At 35.4% G+C, this 24,832-nt stretch overlaps 1 protein-coding gene across 3 annotated transcripts in view; it reads left to right on the top strand.

Moving 5' to 3' along the window:
* Positions 1-24,832, top strand: part of LOC149785264 (uridine 5'-monophosphate synthase-like) — a 53,427-nt gene that overhangs the window by 15,127 nt on the left and 13,468 nt on the right. For all 3 annotated transcript variants that reach the window (XM_089979128.1, XM_089979129.1, XM_089979130.1), the window contains exons 4-9: positions 438-541; positions 3,206-3,380; positions 6,631-6,762; positions 12,276-12,409; positions 18,425-18,554; positions 24,430-24,514. In XM_089979128.1, the coding sequence (XP_089835254.1) occupies positions 438-541; positions 3,206-3,380; positions 6,631-6,762; positions 12,276-12,409; positions 18,425-18,554; positions 24,430-24,514 (760 nt within the window). The remainder of the gene's footprint in view (positions 1-437; positions 542-3,205; positions 3,381-6,630; positions 6,763-12,275; positions 12,410-18,424; positions 18,555-24,429; positions 24,515-24,832) is intronic.

Here is a 24,832-nt window from a genome sequence, read left to right as displayed (position 1 = left end):
TTACTCCTCAGGGTCATGGCTTGAAAACTACTGAAATTCCTGCCCTATAACCATGTACATTTCTACAAGACAAATGTACATACCCAGATGACATTTGCCTCTGGGGTGGTCCGGTAAGGACTGAGAGTAACTCAGGGACCTATCCAAGAAGCTCAAATTTTAAGATGAAGATCTGCATAGAGATCTGTGTTTTACAAGCACAGTAGTCCTGTTTTGATGTTTGTCCCAAAATAGCTTTAAAACACAGTGTACTTGGTTATGATAAAATTCATGGTGGAGTCTGGAATTTTAAGCTGATGGTTATTTGCCAGTGATGTATTGATGCATCAGTTTTGCCTGTTTAAACAAAATTGCCTCCCACTTTGTGTTATAACATGCTGTTATAACTTATAACTACATAAATAAGTATATTACATATATATAGAATTCTCTTGCAGGAATTGAAGAAGGAGGGTTTGGTGGTGACACATGCAGTAGTTCTACTTGACAGAGGACAAGGAGGTCACAGGAGGCTGAGGGATCAGGGAATAACTCTTCATCAGTAAGTCAGAAAGAGTCAGTTGAGATTATGTTGCTCAAAATTTTTGTCAAGCAGATAATTATGCTGACTACAATTTCAGAATAGTGAGCTTAGGAATCACTTTTCATTTGGCATAAGCTTTGTCCACAATGTTGAGATTAGATGTTAAAGTTCTTTTTAAAATCATAAACCTCTCCTTTGATAACTTGAAAAAATTGGGGTCCAAAAACAGTGCAGCATGAATGAGGGCATGAGTTACTAAGGTACAGCTGAAAAATTAAGGGATTGACTGTTACATGGGGTGGTGTCTTAAATGGTTGAATACATGTTTTATAATAGTATTGGAAAAAATTGTCAATAAATAGCCATTTTCAGATGAAGTTGTTTACTTTTCTGCATAAATTACCATTATTTTCAAGATAACAACTTTTTGAAAGATGGTTGAAAATGATAATCCAGGAGGTTTCAGTGCACATCTCATGTGTAACAATGGAAGCATTGTGTATTATGTCACTATTTTTTGCATATACATGTGGATACATTCTAGGGTTATCCTTGATTCAAAACAAAACTAATCTTTTTGTTGCTTCAGATAGTTGGACATTTATTTTCAGAAAACATTGGTGACACTCAGCTTTTTTTTTGGGAGTAAAATATTAATGCTGTGATTTCTTCGCTTGTAATTAAAAAATTTCAGGTTATCCTCGAGGAAACCTCTCTACAGACTTTGGATATCATTCTGCATAATGAACCCTGTTATGTTTTTCATGCACCAAGTATGCTTGTCATTTTGGTTCCCTTGTTATTGTTCACGTTCGAAAAGATCTGAGTAAAGCACTGAAGATGTTAGATTCTTTGAAGATGTTGCGTACATAATGATATTTAAAGTAGTGTTTGATTGATCAACTGAAATGAGTTGACAAAAGACCATGACCAATACCTCTTATGCAGGTAGGATTGGCATGCCTTTTAACTTTTTTTTATCTTATCCCCCATTGCTAGATTAGTGGCACACAAAATGTAATAAGTATAATAGAGATCAGATCTACTTTAAGCTAATTGTAACAGTGCAACAAACACTTTTACAAGTCACAGTTGGCACTTAACTTTTGTTTTGAGACAAGTATTGCTCCTAGGTTATGCCTTACACTTTCAGGGGCCCATCCAATAGGTCATAAGTCTGAAACTTCTTAGATTCCCACCTTGTAACCAAATGTACATTTTCTTTGCATTTGTTGTAAAGGCCAGCTCATTTATGCAACCAGTACTGGACCGTGGTCTCTTCCTAGTTCATCCGGACTGGCACCAGTTAGGTTATAACTCGTTAATTGTTCATAATTCTAACTGTCAAGTGTGTGCACATGTGTGTGCATATATATAAATATATGAATGCACACACACTTACTGGGTATGACAAGAGGAAATTAATTTATGTGGTCAACAGTGGTTCCTGAGTGGCCTTTCCCATTCTCTCGGTGATAACCTGCAAACCATTGAGATCTCTACCTTCTAACTTAACCTATAAAAATGGATGCCATGGCTTGTGGCAGCTACTTCATATTTTTGTGCAGTTTTTCACGATGATTTTCTCCTTCATATCCTTTACCTCAAACAATAAGTATCAGCAATGCCAACATTAACGTTACACAAGCAGTACAAAATCTAGGTGTCACTCGCAACAGTATGCTTTTATTACATGAACATACAGAAGGCTACATATGTGGAGATGAAACACACGTCAGCTCCATTTGCAGTTTTCTTTTGGTTGATTCATCTAAAACACTTGTGTGTTCCTTAGTACTTTCAAGACTAGATTATTGTAATTCACTTCTGTCTGGTATGTACTATGGAAACGCAAAAAAGTTTAAAACACGGCTGCTTGGATTAACATTAGAGTATGATCACACTTCTCCAATGCTCAGCAACCTTCACTGGATACCCATTCAATCCAGAATCAAACACGAAATCTGTTCACTATGTTACATTTCATGGACTGGATTCATAGAAAAAATTGCCCATATACCTTGGACACAAGGACACTGATCTCATTAAGAGTGCTTTTAAAACTCACCTATTTCAACAGGCATAAAGACTTAACAATGTTTACTTCTTTAATTATTGTCAGCATGTTTTTGTTTTATAATTTCATGGTGTTTGTTTTTGTAATCTTGTTCTAATGCTTTTATGTGTTATCTAAGATTTTAAAGCACTTAATGGCTTCTAACGATTAGGCAATGGTACTAAGTCCACATTGGTATATTCATCATGTATGGTCCAGCATTGACTCAGTCTCTTCCATATCCATCTGAGAACTATCTTTTGGCTCATGACTTAACAACTATTCAGAACTCCACCATACAGTTAGATTTACACTTACTTGGCTTGAATAAAGGAATTCATTCCATAGTAATGAACATAAAGGTTGTAGAATGAGGCAAACAAAGGGAAGAAGTAGTGTTCCATAAACCCTTGTTAGGCTGGGTATCAAAACCAGAAATCTGGATATGCTAAATGAGTGTGATGGAAAATGAAACTTGAAAGACGTTAATTACACTTTTCCCTCTGTTATGGTACAGATTAGGAGGGAAGAATAAGATCTAAAGAAAGACATATGTTACATGTTAAATGAATTGTATAAAAATATAGTTAGAATTTTATGTGGCATTTTTGTAATCGTTATTTCAGTGTGTTCACCCTTCAGCAAGTTGTAGACGTTCTACATAAACATGATAAACTGGAAGCAGAAATGGTTGAGAGGTTACGTTTATTTATCCAGGAGAATCGCTTTGACGCTGAAGAGATATCTTCTTCTGATGGTGCTGGAAGTTTTGGTCTACCTCCACAAAAGAAGCCTAGAAAGGTTAGTTGACATGATGTATGTAAAACTCTTCCTCATTATAGCACAGTTGGGGATCATAACCACCAACAGTTATGTACCAAACTGTGATATATTGAGATTAGTGTAATATAAAATTAACCATGATATGTTGAGAATAGCATAATATAAAATGAACCATGATGTGTTGATAATAGCATAATATAAAATGAACCATGATATGTTGAAAATAGCATAATATAAAATGAACCGTGATATGTTGAAAATAGCATAATATAAAATGAACCGTGATATGTTGACAATAGCATAATATGAACCATGATAGTTTGAGAATAGCATAATATAAAATGAACCATGATATATTGAGAATAGTGTAATATAATAAATCGCAGTATTGCAGGACTGATAAAGATTTTGTTAAGTAACAGTGATTTTAAATGGAGATGAAAATAAAACACTAAGCTTCATGTTGTTATGATGCTGATGATGGCATCAGTAGTGGTACCATATTGTATGAGGTACATTTTAATGAGGGAAAGCTGTACCCAGAATGTTCCAGGCCCCTAAATTCCTTGTGAAGAGTTCATTTGGAATCTTAACTGTTGTTTCTTCCAGTTTTGGATGTGTTTAAATGGAGCAGATCTAACGTTAAGTTTGCTTTAATTGTGATGACCTTCTATTTATTTTATTCTGGCTCCATTGATTATGCTAGTCCTCAAAGCAAGATTTGTTTTAACAGGCAGGTTGCAAATTGGGATGGCATTGATTTTTTTGATCACTTGATAAAGATTGGTGCAGTACATATATTGTGATTATCATCTTTAATGTATTAGTCAAGTCTTGTTACCAGCCTGTATTTCAGCCACTTAAGTCTTGTTACCAGCCAGTATTTCACTTAGTCAAGTCTTGTTACCAGCATGTATTTCAGCCACTTAGTCAAGACTTGTTGCCAGCCTGTAGTACAGCCATTTAGTCAAATCCTGTTACCAGTCTATATTTCAGCCATTTAGTCAAATCCTGTTACCAGTCTATATTTCAGCCACTTCATCTAGTCTTTTTAACTGCCTGTATTTCAGCCACTTAGTTAAGACTTGTTATCAGCCTGTATTTCAGCCACTTAGTCAAGTCTTGTTACCAGACTGTCAGCCACTTAGTAAAGTCTTTTTACCAGCCTGTATTTCGGCCACATGGTCTAGTATTTTTAACTGCCTTTATTTCAGCCACTTAAACAAGTCATATTACCAGTCTGTATTTCAACCACTTATTCAATTCTTGTTATAATAATAATTATAATGAGGACTTTGTATAGCGCCTAATCTTTAGAAGCTCTTAGCGCTTTACAACATTAGACAACACCTATAAGATAAAATATAATGATATGATTACAAAAACAAACACCATGAAATTAGAAAACATAAAAAAACATGCTGAGAATAATTAAGGTAGGAAACATTATGTCTTTAAGTTTGTTCTTGGAGTCGAAATATTGAATGGTGTCACTGTGTCTTTGTGACTAAGTTCAGTGGGCAATTCATTCCACGTTGCTGGGCCCTGGTATGCAAAAAGAACGCTGTCCATATGACTTTGTTTTCATAGTGGAAATAATAAGTATACGATTGTCGGAAGAGGAGCCTAAGTATCATGCTGGTGTGTACGCATGGGTGAAGTCGGATAGGTATGTTGGACTAGAGTCCATCAATGAAACGTAGCACAGAGAACAAATTTTGTGTTTGATTCTGGATCGAATGGATAGCCAGTGTAGGGTACAGAGCAGCGGGGAGGTGTGCTCTGATCGTGGTACTCTAAGTATGATCTGAGCAGCTGTGTTTTGAAGTTCTGGAGTAGATATTGAGATGAACCAGACAGAATTGAGTTACAATAGTCCAGTCTTGAAAGTACTAATGAACACAAGTGTTTTAGTGGCATCAACTGAAAGATATTTTTAATGGAGCTGATGCGTCTCAGCTCAAGATATGCAGCCTTGCATATGTTCATGAATGTTGGTGCAGTGTGAGAATACTGTCCAGAGTAACACCTAGGTTTCGTACTGATTGTGTGAATTTAATGTTGGTGTTGCTGATAGTTATTGTTTGAGGTAAAGGATGTGAATGAGAAAGTCTTTATGTTGTGATCAGAATGGCCTCAGTTTTATCATCATTCATCTGCAGCTTATTACATGTCATCCATGATTTCACATCAGAAATGCACCTCTCTACACCTTGGATGGTAGCATCAACATCAGTTGGGTGGCTAGATTTGTATATTTGCGTGTCATCAGCGTACAATTGGTGAGACACTGGATGATGATCTGTGACACTTGCGAGCAGCGGAGCATATAGAATGAAGAGAACAGGTCCAAGAACAGATCCCTGTGGAACATCACAACATAGATCAACTGGGCTGGAGTGTATTCCATTTGCAGACACAATTTGTGTCCTGTTGACCAAGTAGGACTTGAACCACAGTAAGGCTCTGTCATGAATGCCAAATACATGCTGGAGATGGTGAAGTAATATATCATGGTCTATTGTATCAAATGTTGAGGACAAATCAAGGAGGGTGAGGACTGTAATCTTTCCACTATCCAAAGCAGAGAGAATGTCATTAACTACTTTTAGTAACTGTTATCAGCCTGTATTTCAGCCACTTAGAGTCAATTCTTGTTACCAGCCTGTATTTCAGCCACTTACTCAAGTCATGTTACTGGCCTGTATTTCAGCCACTTGTTAAACAAGGATATGTAGTGGTCACCTCTTTATAGCAGCGCTTTTATAACTGTTTAGTTTAGAACGTCCCTTTAATTTATGATATATACCTGCATATGAATTACATGTATATAAAGGCCAGTCTAAGCAGGTTGTAGTGTCTGGTCCAGGACATGTGATTATAGGATTCTCACTGATTTCTCAAAGATCATACTGAAAAATCAACTGAATGTAATACAGCCATGCATAATATTTTTGAACACTATCTTTATATCTTCAATAGATTTCTTCTTTATTTAGTAAATTCCCTCAACATTTTAGTTCTGTCATAGACCTTGGCCTTCAAATAAACAAGACACGAAGATGGATATTCCATGTATATGGCTTCAGGAAGGTTGGGGTGGGGTGGGATAAGTTCTACTTATACAATTTTATATACTTTAAATTTGTTAATACTTACACCATAGTTCTACTTTTTAAATATTAATATACCTGACCTTTTTTAAAACTTTAAATGTGACCTCCTTAAAGCTTTGTACTCAATATACATAATTCTTTTGCCATTTCAGATAATCAGTTACTCAGAGCGGGCTAGACTTTGTTCCCATCCTGTTACCAGAAAACTTTTTACTTTGATGGAAGAGAAGAGAACCAATCTAACAGTGTCAGTTGATTTGACCAAGGCTGCAGAAGTTATCAGTGTCAGTTATACCATAACATTCCTTGGTGTATTTTTTATACCTCTTAAATGCAGTTATTGAATTACCAATTTTCATCCATCAGCCATCAGCTGTGAAACAGTTATTACATACTGTGCAACCTCTTATGACCCAAAACCCCTTGGGACCAAACTAAAATTTGGGTTTTGAGAGGTTTTTAGTTTACTGAGTTCATTTTATTTTAAAGTCAGCACTATACTAATTGATTTCCTTCATTTTCTACACTTAATAATGAAATCCATATTTATTATTTATAAGTACTGACATACCATGATAATCTCACTTGTATGACACTAACTTGGACACAATATGTAAAAATAAAAATCAACAAAGGGTGTTACATTTTGGATATACGGTAGTCCTCCTCTTATAAGGCCACCCCTACTGCAGCAGGGAAGTGGCCTTTCTAGAGGGAGATGACACATGTGAATAGTAAATACATATGAAGAAAGTCACAAGTACATTTAATTTTAAAACATTTAATATTTTCATTAAAATATCACATGCATGTTGTGAAATAAATGAAAAACAAACTGTTTCATCATTTTCAAAAGAATGTTATGAATAGCCATTGGTATAGTTTTAAAACTGTCTGTTGGTAACAGTCTAAAAAAACGCCAGTCTCGTCACAATTAAAAATATCCTTGCGATCATATCACTTGCATATATCATTTAGTCTTTTGTTCCAATCTTTGACAACTTCATTATTAACATCAGCTGATTCTCCACTAAGGACAGAACACTTGAAATTGTGTCGCACTTGAAATCTGTGCAACCATCCGTTACTTGCGATAAAGTCGTCATATCCAATTCAACTGACAAAATTGTTACTTTTTCTTGTCATTCAAATCAGGATACAAACATCTCCTGGATCAAACAATCTTCCTTTCTCTGTCCATTTCACCTTCCCACTTCTACAGAATTGTTTCCTTATCTTTCACGATATTGTTTATCTGAGTCTTTCCGACATTAGTTTTCTGCAAGGATCCTCGACCCCACCCCCTCCGAATCTCTCGGTCAGTTAAATTGCTTTCACTTTCTCTTCTAAACTGATAATTTTTCTTTTCCGCGATGACATGTTGATCTTTTTGCAGTAAGTTATTCATGTTGCCAACTACAATACTGATAAAACAATTTTGTATGCATCTAAACAAATTGCCATGTGTTTTTAAAGGAAGTGATCTTGTCACGTGATTCGTTAGTCGCAGTCTGGTACCCTATTGTTTTTATACATTTCTTTACACTAAGTGAGTGAAGCCAAACGGCTTCGATATGTACCATTTAACATCACGCAGATTTGACATTGTGGCCGTTAGAATTTGTAATTTTGACAATTATTGTCAGTAGTATTAGCTACTAATTATCAAAGCGAACATCTTACTAAGGGAAGCCATAAAGACTCAAACCATTTTCCTGCTGATAGCAGTAATGCTAATTGGATTACATGTACTTACCCTTTTGTGTGGATTAAAATTTGAGTCTTTCTTGGCTTTATGGAATAAATGTGGCTTTTCGTGAGGTGTAAATTATATAATATTAACCTTATTGGTACATGTACTTTAGTCAACACTTATTTCATTAATGAAAACCTGACATCGGGAAACAGAAATTGGATTACTTAACACACGTTATGAATAAAATACTGGTTCTGGATACATATCAAAATATAATGCGGCCGCTTGTGAGGGGTACATTTTATATTATTGCACTAACATGCTGGTTGCATTAGCCGGGTGGCCTTTCGTGAGGGGTACTTTTGAACACAAACTCGTCGGTGCCAACGGATTCTGGCTGTAAGGAACAGGTGGCCGCCTTTCAGGGGGGGGCATTCAAGAGGGGGACTACTATACTTACTTTTTTTTTGTGCACTTGTCCTTTCTGGAATGAGTTAAATCACACGACTCAGTAAAAATTGTAGTTTCTGTTTAAGCTTTAATGCTGGATTGTATTGATTACAAGTAGAATTCTTCACTGCTCAGCAGGTTTCCAGGAAAAAAATCGGTGAAATAATATTTAAACGATTTTTGGGATGCAGTAACATCTTATTGGCTCCATTTTGTAGTGATACTTTTAAAAAGGCCAGAAACTACTTCACCTTCAGGGGGATTTCGGTTTTCTGGAGTTTCAATCTTGGGAAGTGAAGCTGTATTTATGGCTGAATCTTGATATAATCATACAAGGCCATCTTGTGATGAATGACAATGTATGCTTTAACTTAAAAATCTGCGACATCAAATTTAAATCATAAATCATTTAATTGAGAATTTTAATATGTTTAAAATATCCCACATCAATAAATTCTCATATCTTTAGTCTCCATTTGGGTGCCCATGCTATCTGAAACTCTGATGAAGGTTCCAATTTTGTGTAATTTTCCTCAAATTTTGTGTAATTTTCCTATTTTTCCCCGTACAAATTGCTACATTTTTTAAATATTGGCCAAAATTGCAAGAACTTAATGAAATATGAAATGTTACCTTCATGTGATTTACTGCATTTTACATTATATTAAAGAGAACTTGTAAAAAAGTGCTTATGAAGGGTCTCACCCATCCCACACCTCCACCCCACACCCCAATCCCTTTCAGCTAGCAGGTCTTTGTTCACTCCACCTTTTTACTTGCCAGCAATGGGACTGTCATGACAAGAGTGCAAGGACTCAGTTAATGAGACAGCACCTGTGAAGCAAGGGTAGACGTTTATATGTTTTCACTATTCATTTTAAGTACAGATTTAAATAATCATAACTTTACTCCTCTCATCAAATTTTCATGAAATGTTACCTGTAAACCATGTAGGCATAGTTACCTTAGTCCTGGTTATGCTGTTTTGGTTTATGGAGCTATCAGTATCTACCAGGGCAGGAGTAGTGTAATTACAAAACTTACAGCAGAGATATTTGACCCACCCACATCGCCACACTCATTGTGTTACACAGAATAGACTACCCTATCTACCCTGAGATGTATAATGAAACCTTTCTACCACAGATATATAGTTTTGCATAAAAAGTTGTGGATGATGACAGTTTAGCCGGCATGGACTGTAACTTGTATGCATGTTTAGTTTTGGACAATTTCATGTTGTAATAAATAAAAAAATTTTTTATAAATGTTTAGCTGTACTGTTCATAGACCAAAAATAGTCTTGGGGACAATCTGTTGATCACCATCCATTGTCGTTTGTCCATTTATTAGCACAAGTTAGAAGTGGCTACTTCTCCTAAACTGCTTGCCACTAAACTTTGCACACACATTCATTTCAATGTTTAGGTGGTTCTGAACGAAAATGGAGCTGTTCATACATCTGACATGCCTGCAACAGCAGCCATCTTGTTTTCTTTTCGCTAACTTTCTTGAATGGATGGTCATGTGAGCATGCAAAAGAAGACTTTATATATTTAGTTGGGTCAGAATGAAAGTTGTTCCATTTGGACCTTCAGAATGACCTCGACAGCATCCATCTGAAAATCTTGTTGCTACTCCTTATGATTGGATGGTTATATCAACACAGGATCATATCTAGTTGGTCCTTAACACATTAACCCCTGTAGCTTTTTGTCATTTTTGCCTGAAAATCGAGTAGGAAACACATTTTGAAAGCTATTGCTAAAGGGAGCCATTATTTTTGTATCGAGACCACTCTTTATTCCAAATGCCCATCTTATCCTACTTTTTGCGAAGGCTCATCTGTCTGTTTGCAGTTCATACCGGTTTGCCTTAGATCTGAGACCGAAAAGTCTAAAATCTGGACAAAAATCGGATTCCGACCACTAGCAAATTTTGGGTAAAAAAAAGTCGGGTCCAAAAAAATGAGGTTTTTCTGTATTTTGTAGTGCAACTAGATATTCCAGATTATTTGGTATCATTGTAGAACTACATCTGTCTACCTTTCTATAATACCACCCACTTTAGTGTATCGTGCATGACCATGACGCTACAGAGCTCGGCAGTAGGCTGCTACCTCCTGCCTCGTAAAGTCGTCGCTAGGGGTTAATGTGTTTAATGAAATGGGCCTGATCTGATGTTCAGTGTGGTTGCCAGCTTGCAAATCCTTATATCATTTCTCTTCCTGAATAGAAATTCATATTGACATTTTTTTCAATGGAAGACATTTTATGATGTCAAGTTGGTCCTAAATGAAAATGGTGCTACCTTAAAGTCAAGTCTAGCCACCACACTGACCATCTTGAAAGTCTTGTTATCCACACTCCACCTGAATGGATGGTAATATCAGCAGGTGGTTTTCACACAAAAACATCGTATGATGTCAAGTTGGTCCTAAATGAAAATGGTGCATTGACATTTAATATGGCCACCACGGTGACCATCTTGAAAATGTTGTTACCCATACTGCACCTGAATGGATGGTCATATTAGTAGGTGATTTTCACAAAAACTTGATATGATGTCAAGATTGTCTTTAATGAAAATGATGTTGATCTGATATCCAATATGGCCACAAGAGCAGCCGTTTTAAAAATCTTGTTAATTGCTACTCCTCCTAAACAGAAACTCATACCAGTGTGGGATTTTCACTATATGACTTCTTATTATTTCCAATTGGTGGTGATCTGATACCCAATGTAGCTGCCACACTAGCCATCTTGAAAATCTGGTCACTACTGGGCCTAGATGGAAAGTCATGTCAGCATTGGATTTTCACTAGATGACTTATTATGATGTCTAGTTTGTTCTAAATGAAAATGCTGCCATTTGAAGTTCGGTAGGGCCACTATTGCAGCCATCTTGAAAATCTTGTTTTTCCTTTTCCTTCTGACTGGAAGGTCACATTGACCTGGGGTTTTCACTTGAACACTACTTCTAAAATCTAGTTGGTCCTGAATGAAAATGGTGCTGATCTAATATCAGATAAGGCTGCCACAATGAACAGATTGAAAATCTTGTCACTAATTCTCCTGAATGGAAAGGTCATATCAACATGGATTTTCACCAGAAGTTATTTAATAGTGTCTGGTTTATCTTGAATGAAAATTGTGCAACTCTTGCATCAAATATGGCTGTCATAGTAACTTATTTAAAAATGTTGTCCACTCAATACTTAGCAGTTAAAAAGAAGAAATGGTCTTATCGTGAATTCCTGGAGATTCTTTTTGGAGAGTAGAGGATCAGTCCCTTCAAGGGACAGTTGTTAATTGTAGGGGCTACTTCCCCCAAACTCCTACTTGCATAGTTAAAATATCAAATGTGACAGAGGGGTACCCATTTAGGTATAGTCTAGCCAAAATTGTACTTGATATGGAGAAAAGAAATATTCTGTGTAGATGACAGTATTTTGAGAGGATTATCTCCAATTTTTCAGTGTAAATATTGCTAGCATGATTATGCAAAAACAGATTAACCAATTAAATGTATCCACAAATCACAAAAACAGATTAACCAATTAAATGTGTCCACAAATTACAAAAACAGATTAGCCAGTTAAATGTGTCCACAAATTACAAAAAGAGAAATTAATTTTCTGATTATTTACAGATGGTTGACAAAGTTGGACCATATGTTTGTATGATAAAGACACATGTAGACATTATAGAAGACTTCAGCCAGGACTTTATAAGCAAGCTAACAGATTTGGCTGTGAAACACAACTTTATTATATTTGAAGACCGGTAAGTTGCCCAGTTTTATTTGATATGCAGTATTTTTGGCTTTAGTGGATTTCAATCCTGCCCTGCTTATGGCATAGTTTCCATTGTTTTGTTTACCAAATATAGTTTGTATTAATACAGACTAATAATAGTAACAAACTGTATGGTGTTACTGAATATAGATTCACTGGCCTTTTTGGGTGAATTTTATTAGTCAAGGACCTTCTAGTAGTTATCTCCATTGGATTTTGTTCCACCGTTGGTAATACTTGAAACTATTGTTGAAAATGAAATCAGTGCAACAATTCCTCAAGTAATGTTTTCTAATCTTGTAATAGCCAGTAATAAAACATGCATATAAAATTTCAAGTAGTGATTGTGGTGGCAGGAGTGTTAAGTTTTAGTATTCCAGTTTTGGAAAGTTACATGTATCATAACTCTTAATACTGAATAAATTTTTTAAAATAAAAATTAGGTTGGATTGTTTTGGGATGTTTTTCAGCATAGCAATACAGCTAGTTATTTAAAGGAGACCAGAAACCAATGGAAATATAGAATAATAATAAAAGTACTATAGCAGAAAACCTTATTCTGAAGTATCATCTGCGACCGTAATGCCAATATTTAAATATTGGCCTATCTTCTAGGAGCTGAATTTCCGTGACCTCGTATGCAAAATTTCCGCGCCTATTCGGTTACTTTCGGGATGTGACGTCATAGTAGCGACTCCAGCAGCCCAAGTGGGTGTTGCCAGAGTAAAAGACAATACCGTTTTGCGTTACTTACGGGTGTAATAGAACATTAAGAAAAGCCTGTGGACATAAAAAAAATTTCTTTTCCGAAAGATAAAGGCATAATGAAAGAATGGGTACATTATTACAAACGAGTTAATTTCAAAGCAACACCATACAGCACTATGTGCTCGTTACATTTCTCAAAGGAATGTTACGAGAGGGATCATGAAAAAATGGCAGCTCAAAGATACGCAAATGCTAGGCCTAGACTAAAAGTTGGCGCTGTTCCAGAAATACCTTTGGGCATTTTAAATCCTGGGAAAAGTGTTAAACGTGTGAGTTACGAAAATAGGCAGAAGGACGAGTAAGTGACCACGAAATGCAACAATCAATCCACATATCTTTTATCTACACCAGCAGTGCTAAAAACAAATCTGATAGCCCGACACCCTGGGCCCCTTCTGGTTTTAGTTCCGGCCCATCCTGTATTCAAAGTGAGGTGCCCGTCAGGCTTGTCGAAACAAAAATTGTTTGCCTGAGAAAACTTTTGATCGCGCTGGTGAAATGAGTAAATGTATTTTCAAGATGTTGACATACATGCCTTAACACGGCACAATCTAAATCAAATCACCACTGTCCTAGGTGAAATTTAGATTTGATTTTAATCAAATGGAAGCTTTGCTAAAAATAAGATTCTAAACCTGTCGTGTTTCGAGAAAACACAATTTTCAGTAATCTTATAAAAATTAAAAATTTAATTAAAAAAATGCATTGTATACATGTAGTATGCATAAACGGTAATCTGTAATAACTGGAACTGATATAAGACTATATAAAGAGGTCAAAGTTTCACATTAACTGTCTGACAATAGAACGGGGGGGGGGACTATTGACTCCCCCCCCCCTTGCCCCAATGTGCGACCGCCCATTTGACGTGCCTTTTCTCCCCGTGATACGCCTTATTATTCCCCCACGACAAGCCCCTTTTGCATATTCTGGTCAGTTCTGGTTAAATTGCAAAATAGCTAAAGTTTTGATTTAAGGATGCAAACAATAAAGCCGGTGTGACTAATGAACATAATCCTTATCCTTGCATTGATCTTGTGAAAAGGACTGCCCTTCGGACATAATTCAAAGAAACCATGTTCGACAGTGTGTGTATGTGTAAGCACCAGCAATTGATTACCAAATAAACGATGCCTATTTTGTTGTTACTTACGATGTCATGGACTTCATTTTAACAGTTCAAATCTGCAGTCACAAGTTACCGTACATGTAGCAACTGTTTTTCTCAAGTTTTATGCCCCACCTTATTTCCTTAGGTTTAAGTCTTAATGCATGTAACACTGTTTGCTGAATAAAATATTTATTCAGAATTAGTTCTTTAGAGCCACATATACTGCATGGTATATTTTGTTTTATTCCTTGTAATTTAATCATGGTAATTAAACTTTTCATATACGGTAGAGGAATGTCAGGTGTTAACTGGCCGAGTTTCTTTGGCGGAAATGGAGATGCGATTTTCTTTGCAGAGAAAATTTCAAAGTGATCATTCATTTAAGCTAATTGGTGACAATTTTATTCATTTATATTTTTTTTTACGTTAGTACTGTTGTAGTTGTTTAAAAATATCTGAAATTTACTTGAATAATGTTTAATCTTCACGTTCTATTATCTGAAGAAGAAAAAAAGACGAAAAAAAGTGTTGTATATTAATTCTTTCGTCCAGTGCCGGATTTAGACGTGTGTGCGTGTGATTTGAATTTTTAACGTCGCTTTAACAATTTTTCAGTCATATCGCTAATATGTCTGCAGTCTGGCAGTTTAGACTGTGGATTGCATACGTTATATTTATAAATGGTTTGGGGTTGGGTTTTTTTCTTCTGACAAATGAAAATTGACAGACATAATGTAATAATCGGGACTTCGCTGCGCAAAATTGAGAGATATTACGAGATCGGGAGGTAGATGAGGAAATACCCTCAAAATCGGGAGGTTTTTCTCCCGGCTTGAGAGTTGACAGGTATGAACTGTCCCGGCTTGTGGGATTTCATTCAGGACTTTTAGTTTATTTAAGTCACCAGCCCGGGACCTGTGCCTAACAAATTTCTTTTAGCACTTACCAGTACAGTACATAAACTATTATATCAACTGCAGATTCAACTTTTGAATGTGCAACCCAAATGTGGTCTCCTCTCTGCCTTGCTCGCCAATGTTTATGTTTGTATTCGAGGACTGGCTAGTATAGCGTCACGGTACCACGTGATCTGTCGTCTCATCAAAACTCGGAAAAACTCGGCAATTTACGGAATCGTGTTATCTTCCACGCAATATAATCACTACCCGCTTACGATATTTAATTTATAAACATTGCAGTCGAATTAAAATCTGTAGATAATTACATATGTAAAAGGAAAATTTTGATTTCTAGTCTCCTTTAATACTGAGGCAAACTGAGCGAAATGCCTTGTCCAAGGACACACCATGATGGCAAACCCAGACTGATGTGATGGGTTTCAAACCCATACCATTTTGGTTACAAGTCCTGCATGCTAATCACTGAGTCACCTCCATTAGTTGCCTCCTATGGCATGCAGGAGAGTGTATTGGCTCTATCCTGTATCCCCAAGAACTCAGAGGGTTAATGAAGAATCACTATAGCTGTTACATAACACTTTATTTCCTGATTATCATGATTGTGTTAATAGTGACTTTTAAACAGAAATATTTTGTAATGAAGTTAAAAAATTAGAGCAAGAGGTTTTCAAGTCATTCACTGCAGGGACTTTCATGCTAGTTTCAGCAAACTGACATGTTGGGGTCAACTGGGTTTGAGTCATCACAGTTGCATGATTTTTCTGTATTCAGCTGCAAATAGATACTGTATTTCCTTGCATATGCATTGAGTCCAATTGCAAACAGCATAGACATGATCATATATAATATGCTAGCAGTTCCAGGTCTATGCTGTTTGTTCTACTGATTAACTCCCACAAATTGCATCAACCCAGATCTTCCAGTGCATTGTGTGATGGCAGATCTGGGTCTGTGCAGTTTACTTGTAAGCTGATATAAGTGGCAGTCACTGGGTTACCTTGAGATATTTATACCCCCACAGGCTGCTGCATTGTAGTTTGGTCATGACCATATACATTTCTGTATGCCATTCCATCCATTCTGAGATGTTTGTGAGTAAGATTACACTAAGTTGGTGTAATCAAGTGAGATTTAGTATGCATATTTTTATTCATATGTAGATGATCTGATTAAATTTTAAGACCATCCTTAAATATTTGTCATGGTCCAATTAAATTTGACAGACATGTTGGTAGGTATAGGATGATGGGCTTTTTTGACCACTAAAGCAATTGTTTACATTGTATGAATTTCAGAAGTTTTGTACTTCTTTGCTGAGGACCTTGTACTTTTTGGTTGAGAACCTTGTTAGCATGATTGCACAACAAGCACATGACATGAATATTATAATTAAGAATTTTTGTATGCATATTTAGATGGCATGTTATATTTTCATTTTGTCATGGTTTTGACTCTCACCAGTTTCGACATTTTTGGATAGAGTAGGGGTATATGTTTTTTAAAAATCAAATCTATTTCATTGTACTTTCACAAGGTTATAGAGTTTATCACTATAAAATATTTAAATATTTTGATCATATGAATCTTGAGAGTACTGGATATTCATGAATCTTGAGAGTATACTGGATATTAATGAATCTTGAGAGTACTGGATACTCATGGATCTTGAGAGTGTACTGGATATTAATGAATCTTGAGAATACTGGATATTCATGAATCTTGAGAGTATACTGGATATTAATGAATCTTGAGAGTACTGGATATTCATGAATCTTGAGAGTATACTGGATATTCATGAATCTTGAGAGTATACTGGATATTAATGAATCTTGAGAGTACTGGATATTCATGAATCTTGAGAGTATACTGGATATTCATGAATCTTGAGAGTATACTGTATATTCATGATTCTTGAGAGTATTCTTGATATTTATGAATCTTGAGAGTATACTTGATATTCATGAATCTTGAGCATATACTGGATATTCATGAATCTTAGGAGTATACTGGATATTCACAAATCTTGAGAGTATAGTATACAGGATATTCACGAATCTTGAGAGTATGCTTGATATTAATGAATCATGAGAGTGTACTGGATATTAATTAATCTTTAGAGTATACTGGATATTCATGAATCTTGAGAGTATACTGATATTAATGAATCTTGAGAGTGTACTTGATATTGATGAATCTTTAGAGTATACTGGATATTCATGAATCTTGAGAGTACTGGATATTCATGAATTGTGAGTGTACTGGATATTAATGAATTTTTAGAGTATACTGGATATTTATGAATCTTAGGAGTATATTGGATATTCATGAATCTTGAGAGTATACTGGATATTCGCAAATCTTTAGAGTATACTTGATATTAATGAATCATGAGAGTGTACTGGATATTAATGAATCTTTAGAATATACTGGATATTCTTGAATCTTGAGAGTATACTGGATATTCATGATCTTGAGAGTGTACTGGATATTAATGAATCATGAGAGTGTACTGAATATTAATGAATCTTTAGAGTATACTGGATATTCATGAATCTTGAGAATATACTGGATATTCACAAATCTTGAGAGTATAGTATACAGGATATTCACAAATCTTGAGAGTATAGTATACAGGATATTCACAAATCTTGAGAGTGTAGTATACAGGATATTCACAAATCTTGAGAATATACTAGATATTCATGAATTTTGAGAGTATATTGGATATTCATGAATCTTGAGAGTATGGGGGCCATCCATTTAGTATGTACACATGGAGGGGGAGTTTTTTAAAACCCAAATGCATATGCTTGCGTATGGGGGGGGGTCTACTGATAATGTACATATGCATAGGAAATTGGGGGGTTGAAGCCTCGATAATAATTTGTCTAATACATAACCTGTTTGACTGGGTTCAGTTGGCGTTTGAATTTTAGCGGACACTAGACAAACTTTTTAAAGTTACGTAGCTTATTTCTTTGATACAGCCAGACATTCAGCATCAGTGGACTGTTTGGTTTATTAAACACATTAATATTATTAATCCTTGATCGTTTCTGTGTGGATTAGATATAGACTATTCTGTAGAATTGGTTGGGGTTTTTTAAAGTATGCATGTGTACAGGGGAGGAGGGGTCAAGCTTAGCCGGATTTTTGCATACATACTAAATGGATGTCCCCATACTAGACATTCATTCGTTTGCAGGAAATTTGCAGACATAGGGCACACGGTCATGCAGCAGTATAGTGGCGGTATGTACAGGATAGCTGACTGGGCGAACATCACTAATGCCCATGCTCTACCAGGATCAGGGGTCATTCAGGGGCTTAAACAGGTAAAACTTCAACAATAATAATAACATGGTGAGTATTGTGGAGTGTAAATAAGATAGCACACTGTAAATAAGATAGCACAATGGAGATGCGCATTACCAGGTTCTGAGATCATTCTGAGTCAAGCGGTTAATAATACATCATCAACAGAAACAACGTTATTGTGGTGGGGAGACTTGGAGTAGATATCTAACAACTGTACTCTGCCAGAACCTGCAACCACAAATAAGTTTCACAGTTTGGATAAAATTATTTGTTGCACATAAGTTTCATAAATGTTCAAGGACTTCAAATGCTTTTCTGAAAATGGAGTCTCACGTCAGAGATCAACTGTTACAGGCCTGTCATAAGGCAGAATAAATTAGAGCTAATTATGTTATGTTGTTTATTTGACGATCTGCATCCAGCCAGCAGTATGTAACCAGTTTTTGTTTCTGTACAATAACTTCAGTTTTCATCCATCTACAGCTACCAAACCTTGTGGATTTATTTGCATTTGGGTTAGGGAAGAACCCTGTTGATGTTGGGTGTGAAAAGGTTGAAGTTCAGAGTTACTGACTGAAAGAGGAAAATGGATTCCACAAAATACTAGTTCTCTGCCATCTTCACTTACCAAACTTTGTGGATATCTATAACTTGGGGTAAGGATGAACCTTATTGATTTCAGGGTTTTAAGGTCATAAGTCAAGGTCACTGTGACTAAAGAAGAGGAAATGATTTCCCAAAAATAACTTGGCCTCTCCAGTATTTGCAGTTACCAAACTTATTGATGGCTTGCATTAGGAGCAAATAAGAAACCTATCAATTTTGGGGTCAGAGGCCAAAGTCATTGGCTGAAGACAGAAACATGGTTTATGCATAGTATCAATTTTTCTGCATCATATACCTGGACCAAACTTTGTGGATGGCTTGTGCCTGGGATTGGGATGAAATCTGTTGATTAGGGGTTTGAAAATGTCAAAGGTCAAGCTCACTGGCTAACAGAGAAATGCTTTCTCCACAAGAACATTAATTCTTACCCCCAGTCTTGGATAAAATTTTGTTGATTGCTTGCACTTTGGGAATGGAAGAAGCCTTTCACCTTTGGGGTCAGAAGGCAAAAGGTGAAGGTCACTGACTGAAAGAAGAAAAATGGTTTCTGCACACATATTTCATTTACTAATCATGTGCCTTCACCATAGTTTGTGGATGACTGAGTAAAAAAAGAAAAACCTGTTGATTTGGGGGTCCAAAGGTCAAGGTCATTGTGACTGAAAGAATCTTTTTTCTCTGTGGAGTAAATAGATTAAAGGTCATGGTTATTAAAGCTCAAAGAAAAATGAGTTTTGAAGAAGGACATTTGTCCTTGAGTAAGCTCATTTACCAGTCTTTGTAGATGGCTTGCGCTTATTGTAATAAAGATTATAGACTCTAGGGACTGAAGTTTGGAGTTCAAAGTCATTGCAAGTCGATAAAAAATATAAAGGTTTATATACATTAAATTTGGTTTGGGACAATTCACCTTGGCCAAAGGTTGGGCTGTTGAGCCTCAGCGATTAATGATTTCCAGAGTCAAACAACTAATGCAAATATGCTGAATACCATTAAACACAGATCAGGCATATAATTGTCATTCATGGTACTTTTGTTGTACTCATTTGTATGCAGTATCAGAAAAAATAGTGACAGAGGAGCTCAAACAACCAGAAGAACAACAACATTATTGTACAGTCCAACCTGTTAAGAGACTGTCAGTTGGAAGTTTGCAGATGTGATATTTGAAGACAGATGGTCTCTTAAAATAGACAGGGGATTTTCTTTTAATTATTTTGTTTTGATACCTTTACATATAATTGAGACATATATATATATATATATATATATATAGCTAAATTTATCAGCACTTTGGTAAAATTGTCATCATTATTTTGAAGTTCTATTCTTTATGATAAAATTTATATGGTTTATAAATCCCTAATAAAAATTTTAAAAATCATATGCATGATATGGAATATAAAGATAAAAGTAATATATTATTGCATCCAGACCTACAGCAATTATGATCACAGATCACACCTGTTTCTCAGTTCAGTAGTATAATTATTAGTCCTGTTACTGCAATAGCAAATACATCATTGACTATATTAACTAGGAGAAGTAACCTAGCTTTATTTTTGACCAACCTTGTACTTGATTCTTTTGATTTTTTTGGCTTTGAGGGTTGTCAGTCCCTCCATGCCAGTGGTAGCGTCCATTCTCTTTTGCCAAATATAGTTTGAATTGCTAATTATAGTAATATACTAAAATTAGTAAAGAAGTATAGATCCACTGGCCTTTCATGTCAATTTTAGACTGAGGTAAGCAACTCAAAATTAGGTAAATGATTATGTTCTGTTCCTCACTTTCAGTTTTTTGCAAAGGATTAAAAATTGAAAGAAAAAGTATCCCCTTGATTTTCTCCACTGGCAGTCAATGTTATGAAAAGAGAAATATGTATATACTAAGGTTGATTTAAAGAACCTACAGTTATCTTTATTTTGGCATTAAAGAGTTGACGTGCATTTTGAGATTACACAGCTTGACCTTACTTCTGATGTGCATCTCATAGTAAAATGCTAGGTTTTATGGCTGTTTTGATTTCATGAACATTGTGTTACGTATATCTGATTTAATTCATATTTATTTTAATTTAATTGTTTGTCAGCTTTAAATTTTTTATTCTATTATATGCTATTATAATGTAAATTTATTCACTGGAGATGATATTTTTCCAGAAAATCAATTGACCTGAATCATTCTTTCGTAAACACCAGGTGTTGACCTAGATCCTGACCTTGATTAAAAATTAGTAGCAACCACATAAATAAGTTCTATTTTTATTTTAAAATGATTGGTTGTTGTCTAGGTCATGATATAAGATGTAAACAATTTTTTAAAACTTTTATTCTCAGAGTAAAATCATTAGTATCAAGGCCCTATTCTGTGTACGTGATTTTTTTAAGGTAAACACGGTCACGTGGCCCTGCGTTTTGCAATTCCAGTTTTTCCATTACTGCGCATCTGTTAGTTTTAATAGAGATGAGTAGAGAGAGAGATTTCTCAGTTTTGGGCTTTTTACACTGAAAAGTTATTTTGTTGTAGCCAGATTTTGAGTTATAATTTTCTTCAGATCAGTTGGGTTTCAAAAGGATTAATTCTTTTCTCTCTGGAAATATTTTGAGGAGTGCTCACACAGAAATTTTGGAAAGACATTGCTTACAAATTTAATTGAAATTTCCAACACTGGAGTAGTGTCATTTTTTTATTTCTACAAGGAACTGTAGACTTCAACACTACAGATTATAGCATACGTCATCGTCTTCCATCTTGGATTCTTCATCAAGATTTGAACATGAAATCATTAGAACATTTTGTTATTAGGACTACTAAAATTTTATTCTCTATTTTTGGATCCTTTTTGGATTTGATTCTATAAAACCGTAAGTTCATGGGTTTTTTTCATTGTCACAGAATTTTTCCAGGGATATAAATTTTTGTATTCGTTAAATTTTTAAAAGCTTGTTGTTTTCAGTCTTTCCTGTGTTACTGTTTATTCTATAAATTTTGGCATTAGTGTACAAAAAAGTTCCCCTTTATATTTATTCAAATTTTTTTTAGAACATTCACACTAGGTTTTCATTACAAATATTGGATTCAGACAACAGTTTTGACTGCAATGGACTGTTATGAAAACCAGAAAAGGACAGTGAGCAGTCATTATGCTTATTTATATCAAGAGCGTCCATTTGCTTTAAAACACAGGTAGCTGATGCAAGCTTAAGGTTAAAAAAAAAAGCAGTAGCCTGAAGGGAAAAAAATCATTAAGTTACAGAATTATCTTGGATTACTCCTATGACCCATTCAGACACTGGACCCTGTCTCTGAACTGGTCAAAGGAGTAATCTGAGATAATTTTGTCACTCTGTATGATTTTTTTCCTTCTGGTTATTGCTTTGTTCAACATTAAGTTTGTGTTGGCTACTTGTGCTTTTAAATGCCAACAAGTTGTCAGTATTATTGGAACCCTGGCAACAAATTATAAATTGATGAATTAAATTACACACTGTATGCATTCTATATATCCTTGATGCTTTTCATTTTTAAAATCAATAGGGGAGTACAAACAAACAGAAAGGTGTTTGAATACTCTATGTGGTTTGTTATTGGCAAATGCAGATAGGTTTTACTTGTTGTAGCCATAATATTGTTTGTGTTATTAGTGTGTAAGTACCACTTGGTCTTACTCCCTCTTCCCCCATTATGCAAACTTCAATCCCCCTCCTTCAGTACATGCATACTAAATGTACGGCCCCTGAAAGTCAAATATCAGCCTTACCACCACTTGTTGGATTGGTTGTTGATCAGTTAAAAAGAAGAGGCCTGTAGGTGTTGACAGTTATTGGTTGCATCTTCTTGAAAACTCTTTTCTTTTGTCTTTTACTGCATTAGGAAATATTTCCAGAACACGGAATGAAGTTCAGTCTTGTATTGTTATCAGCACGATGTTGTTGTTTGGGTTTAATGCAATTTCTCAGCACAAGATAGGTTACACATGGATTTTTTTTATTTCTTTACCCAGTGAACTCCACCCAACCCCCCGTCACTCTTACTCTCTCCACACATGCACATGAATAATGTGTACAGATTTTCAGGAAAGAATTATCTCTTGGTTGGTGTGGTAAATTTGAAAGATTTAAGCATCTGCACTTAGTGCACTTGATTTTGCTAAACTTCCCTGGTGTACTTATTCAACATAATTCAATCTGTCCATTCTCCTGATTCAGGCTTGATATTATTTCTTATTGAAGGGAGCTAGCATGCTTGGATTCTTTGTTTATTTACATTTAGAATATGTTACCAAAAAAATGAATTAACATGTTAGAATCTCCAACTACATGTTTTTCTTAATGTTGATTCCAGTTGCCTGGTGATACTAATTTATCTTTGGTGCAAAAAAGTAGTTTATTGAACTGTTTATTCAGAAATATTAACTAATCATGGTCACATACTGACATTTTGACTAATGAAATTTCCTATTCCATGAAATATTCATATTGATTGCAATTATGTAATGTAAATTGTACTGTGATATCATCCAGAATTTTAAAACAATTTTATATGCCCATCTGAAGTTGGGCCTATTATGTTACGGTATTATCCATCCATTTATCTGTTAACATTTGCTTGTTCAGATTATACCTTTCTAAGAGTTGGATTTTGATGAAACTTTTCCCAGATATATATCATGACTAGACGACACACTTCCCACCTCAAGGGAAAAATGTATTTCCATGATTTGAACTTTTGAACCAGTTTGTGTTATTGTAATGAAACTCTGCCCAAGTTTATCTTGTTAATAGACAGTGTGTCACTCCCCATAGCCACTCTCTCCTGGCCTTGGTGTCAAGGTCATGGCAACCACTTAAGACATTATAATAAAACCAACCAATAATATATCATGTATAAATAATGTGTATCATACCATAGACAGGACCCTTTACTCAAAGTGAAGGTTGCAGGAAAGGAAATTGTAACTGACATGTGTCATTGTCTGGAGAATAACTTTTAAACCTCTTTAGATATTTTGTTTTATGAAACTTGAACCAGTATCATGACAAGCTGGTCTAATCACTATGGCCATGCCACCTACTTTGTCTATCATATTCATGGTCCTGTGGTCTTAAGGTCAAAGTCACAACAAGAGATCATAAGCCAGCTTTTAACTCCTACATATGTTTTCATGAAACTTTACCCATGTCCACACCTTATCATACAGTAGTCAAGTCACTACTCAGAGGTCAAGATTAATGATAGAGATACAGTCACATGTGCCATTTATAAAACTCTTGTTGTAATTAGATTGGCTTGCCAAAAGAAAGAGGCTGCCTCCTGATAGCAGAGATGAGCTCAAGCGGAAACCTGTGTTCTGGAGACTATACAAAAGGTAAGTTAGTCCATATTCGTATCTTTACCTATCAACTAGTTTAACTGACTCAAAAAGGAAGGCAGCATTAATATTGGGGTCATATTTTGGCCAGTCAGGAAAACGAATTCAGTATTGAAATAATTAGATTCCAAAGGATTAATGTTAAACCAGTACAGGACAGTGAATCTTCGAATTTAAATTGATGCTAGACTGTTATCATCCAGTCAGAAGTTCAGGGTCTTTTCAGAAGAAAAGGTGACCTTTATTGATGATTTTTTTTTTTCTGTTTTAAGGTAAAATGTATTGTCCATCATCTTATACCTAAAAAGACAGTGT

This window comes from Sinohyriopsis cumingii, chromosome 13 (assembly GCF_028554795.1).
Source record: "Sinohyriopsis cumingii isolate HCF-2022 chromosome 13, ASM2855479v2, whole genome shotgun sequence".
Lineage (NCBI taxonomy): Eukaryota > Metazoa > Mollusca > Bivalvia > Unionida > Unionidae > Sinohyriopsis > Sinohyriopsis cumingii.
Note: the sequence above shows the minus strand (reverse complement) of the source record. Positions and strands in the feature narration are given on the sequence as shown.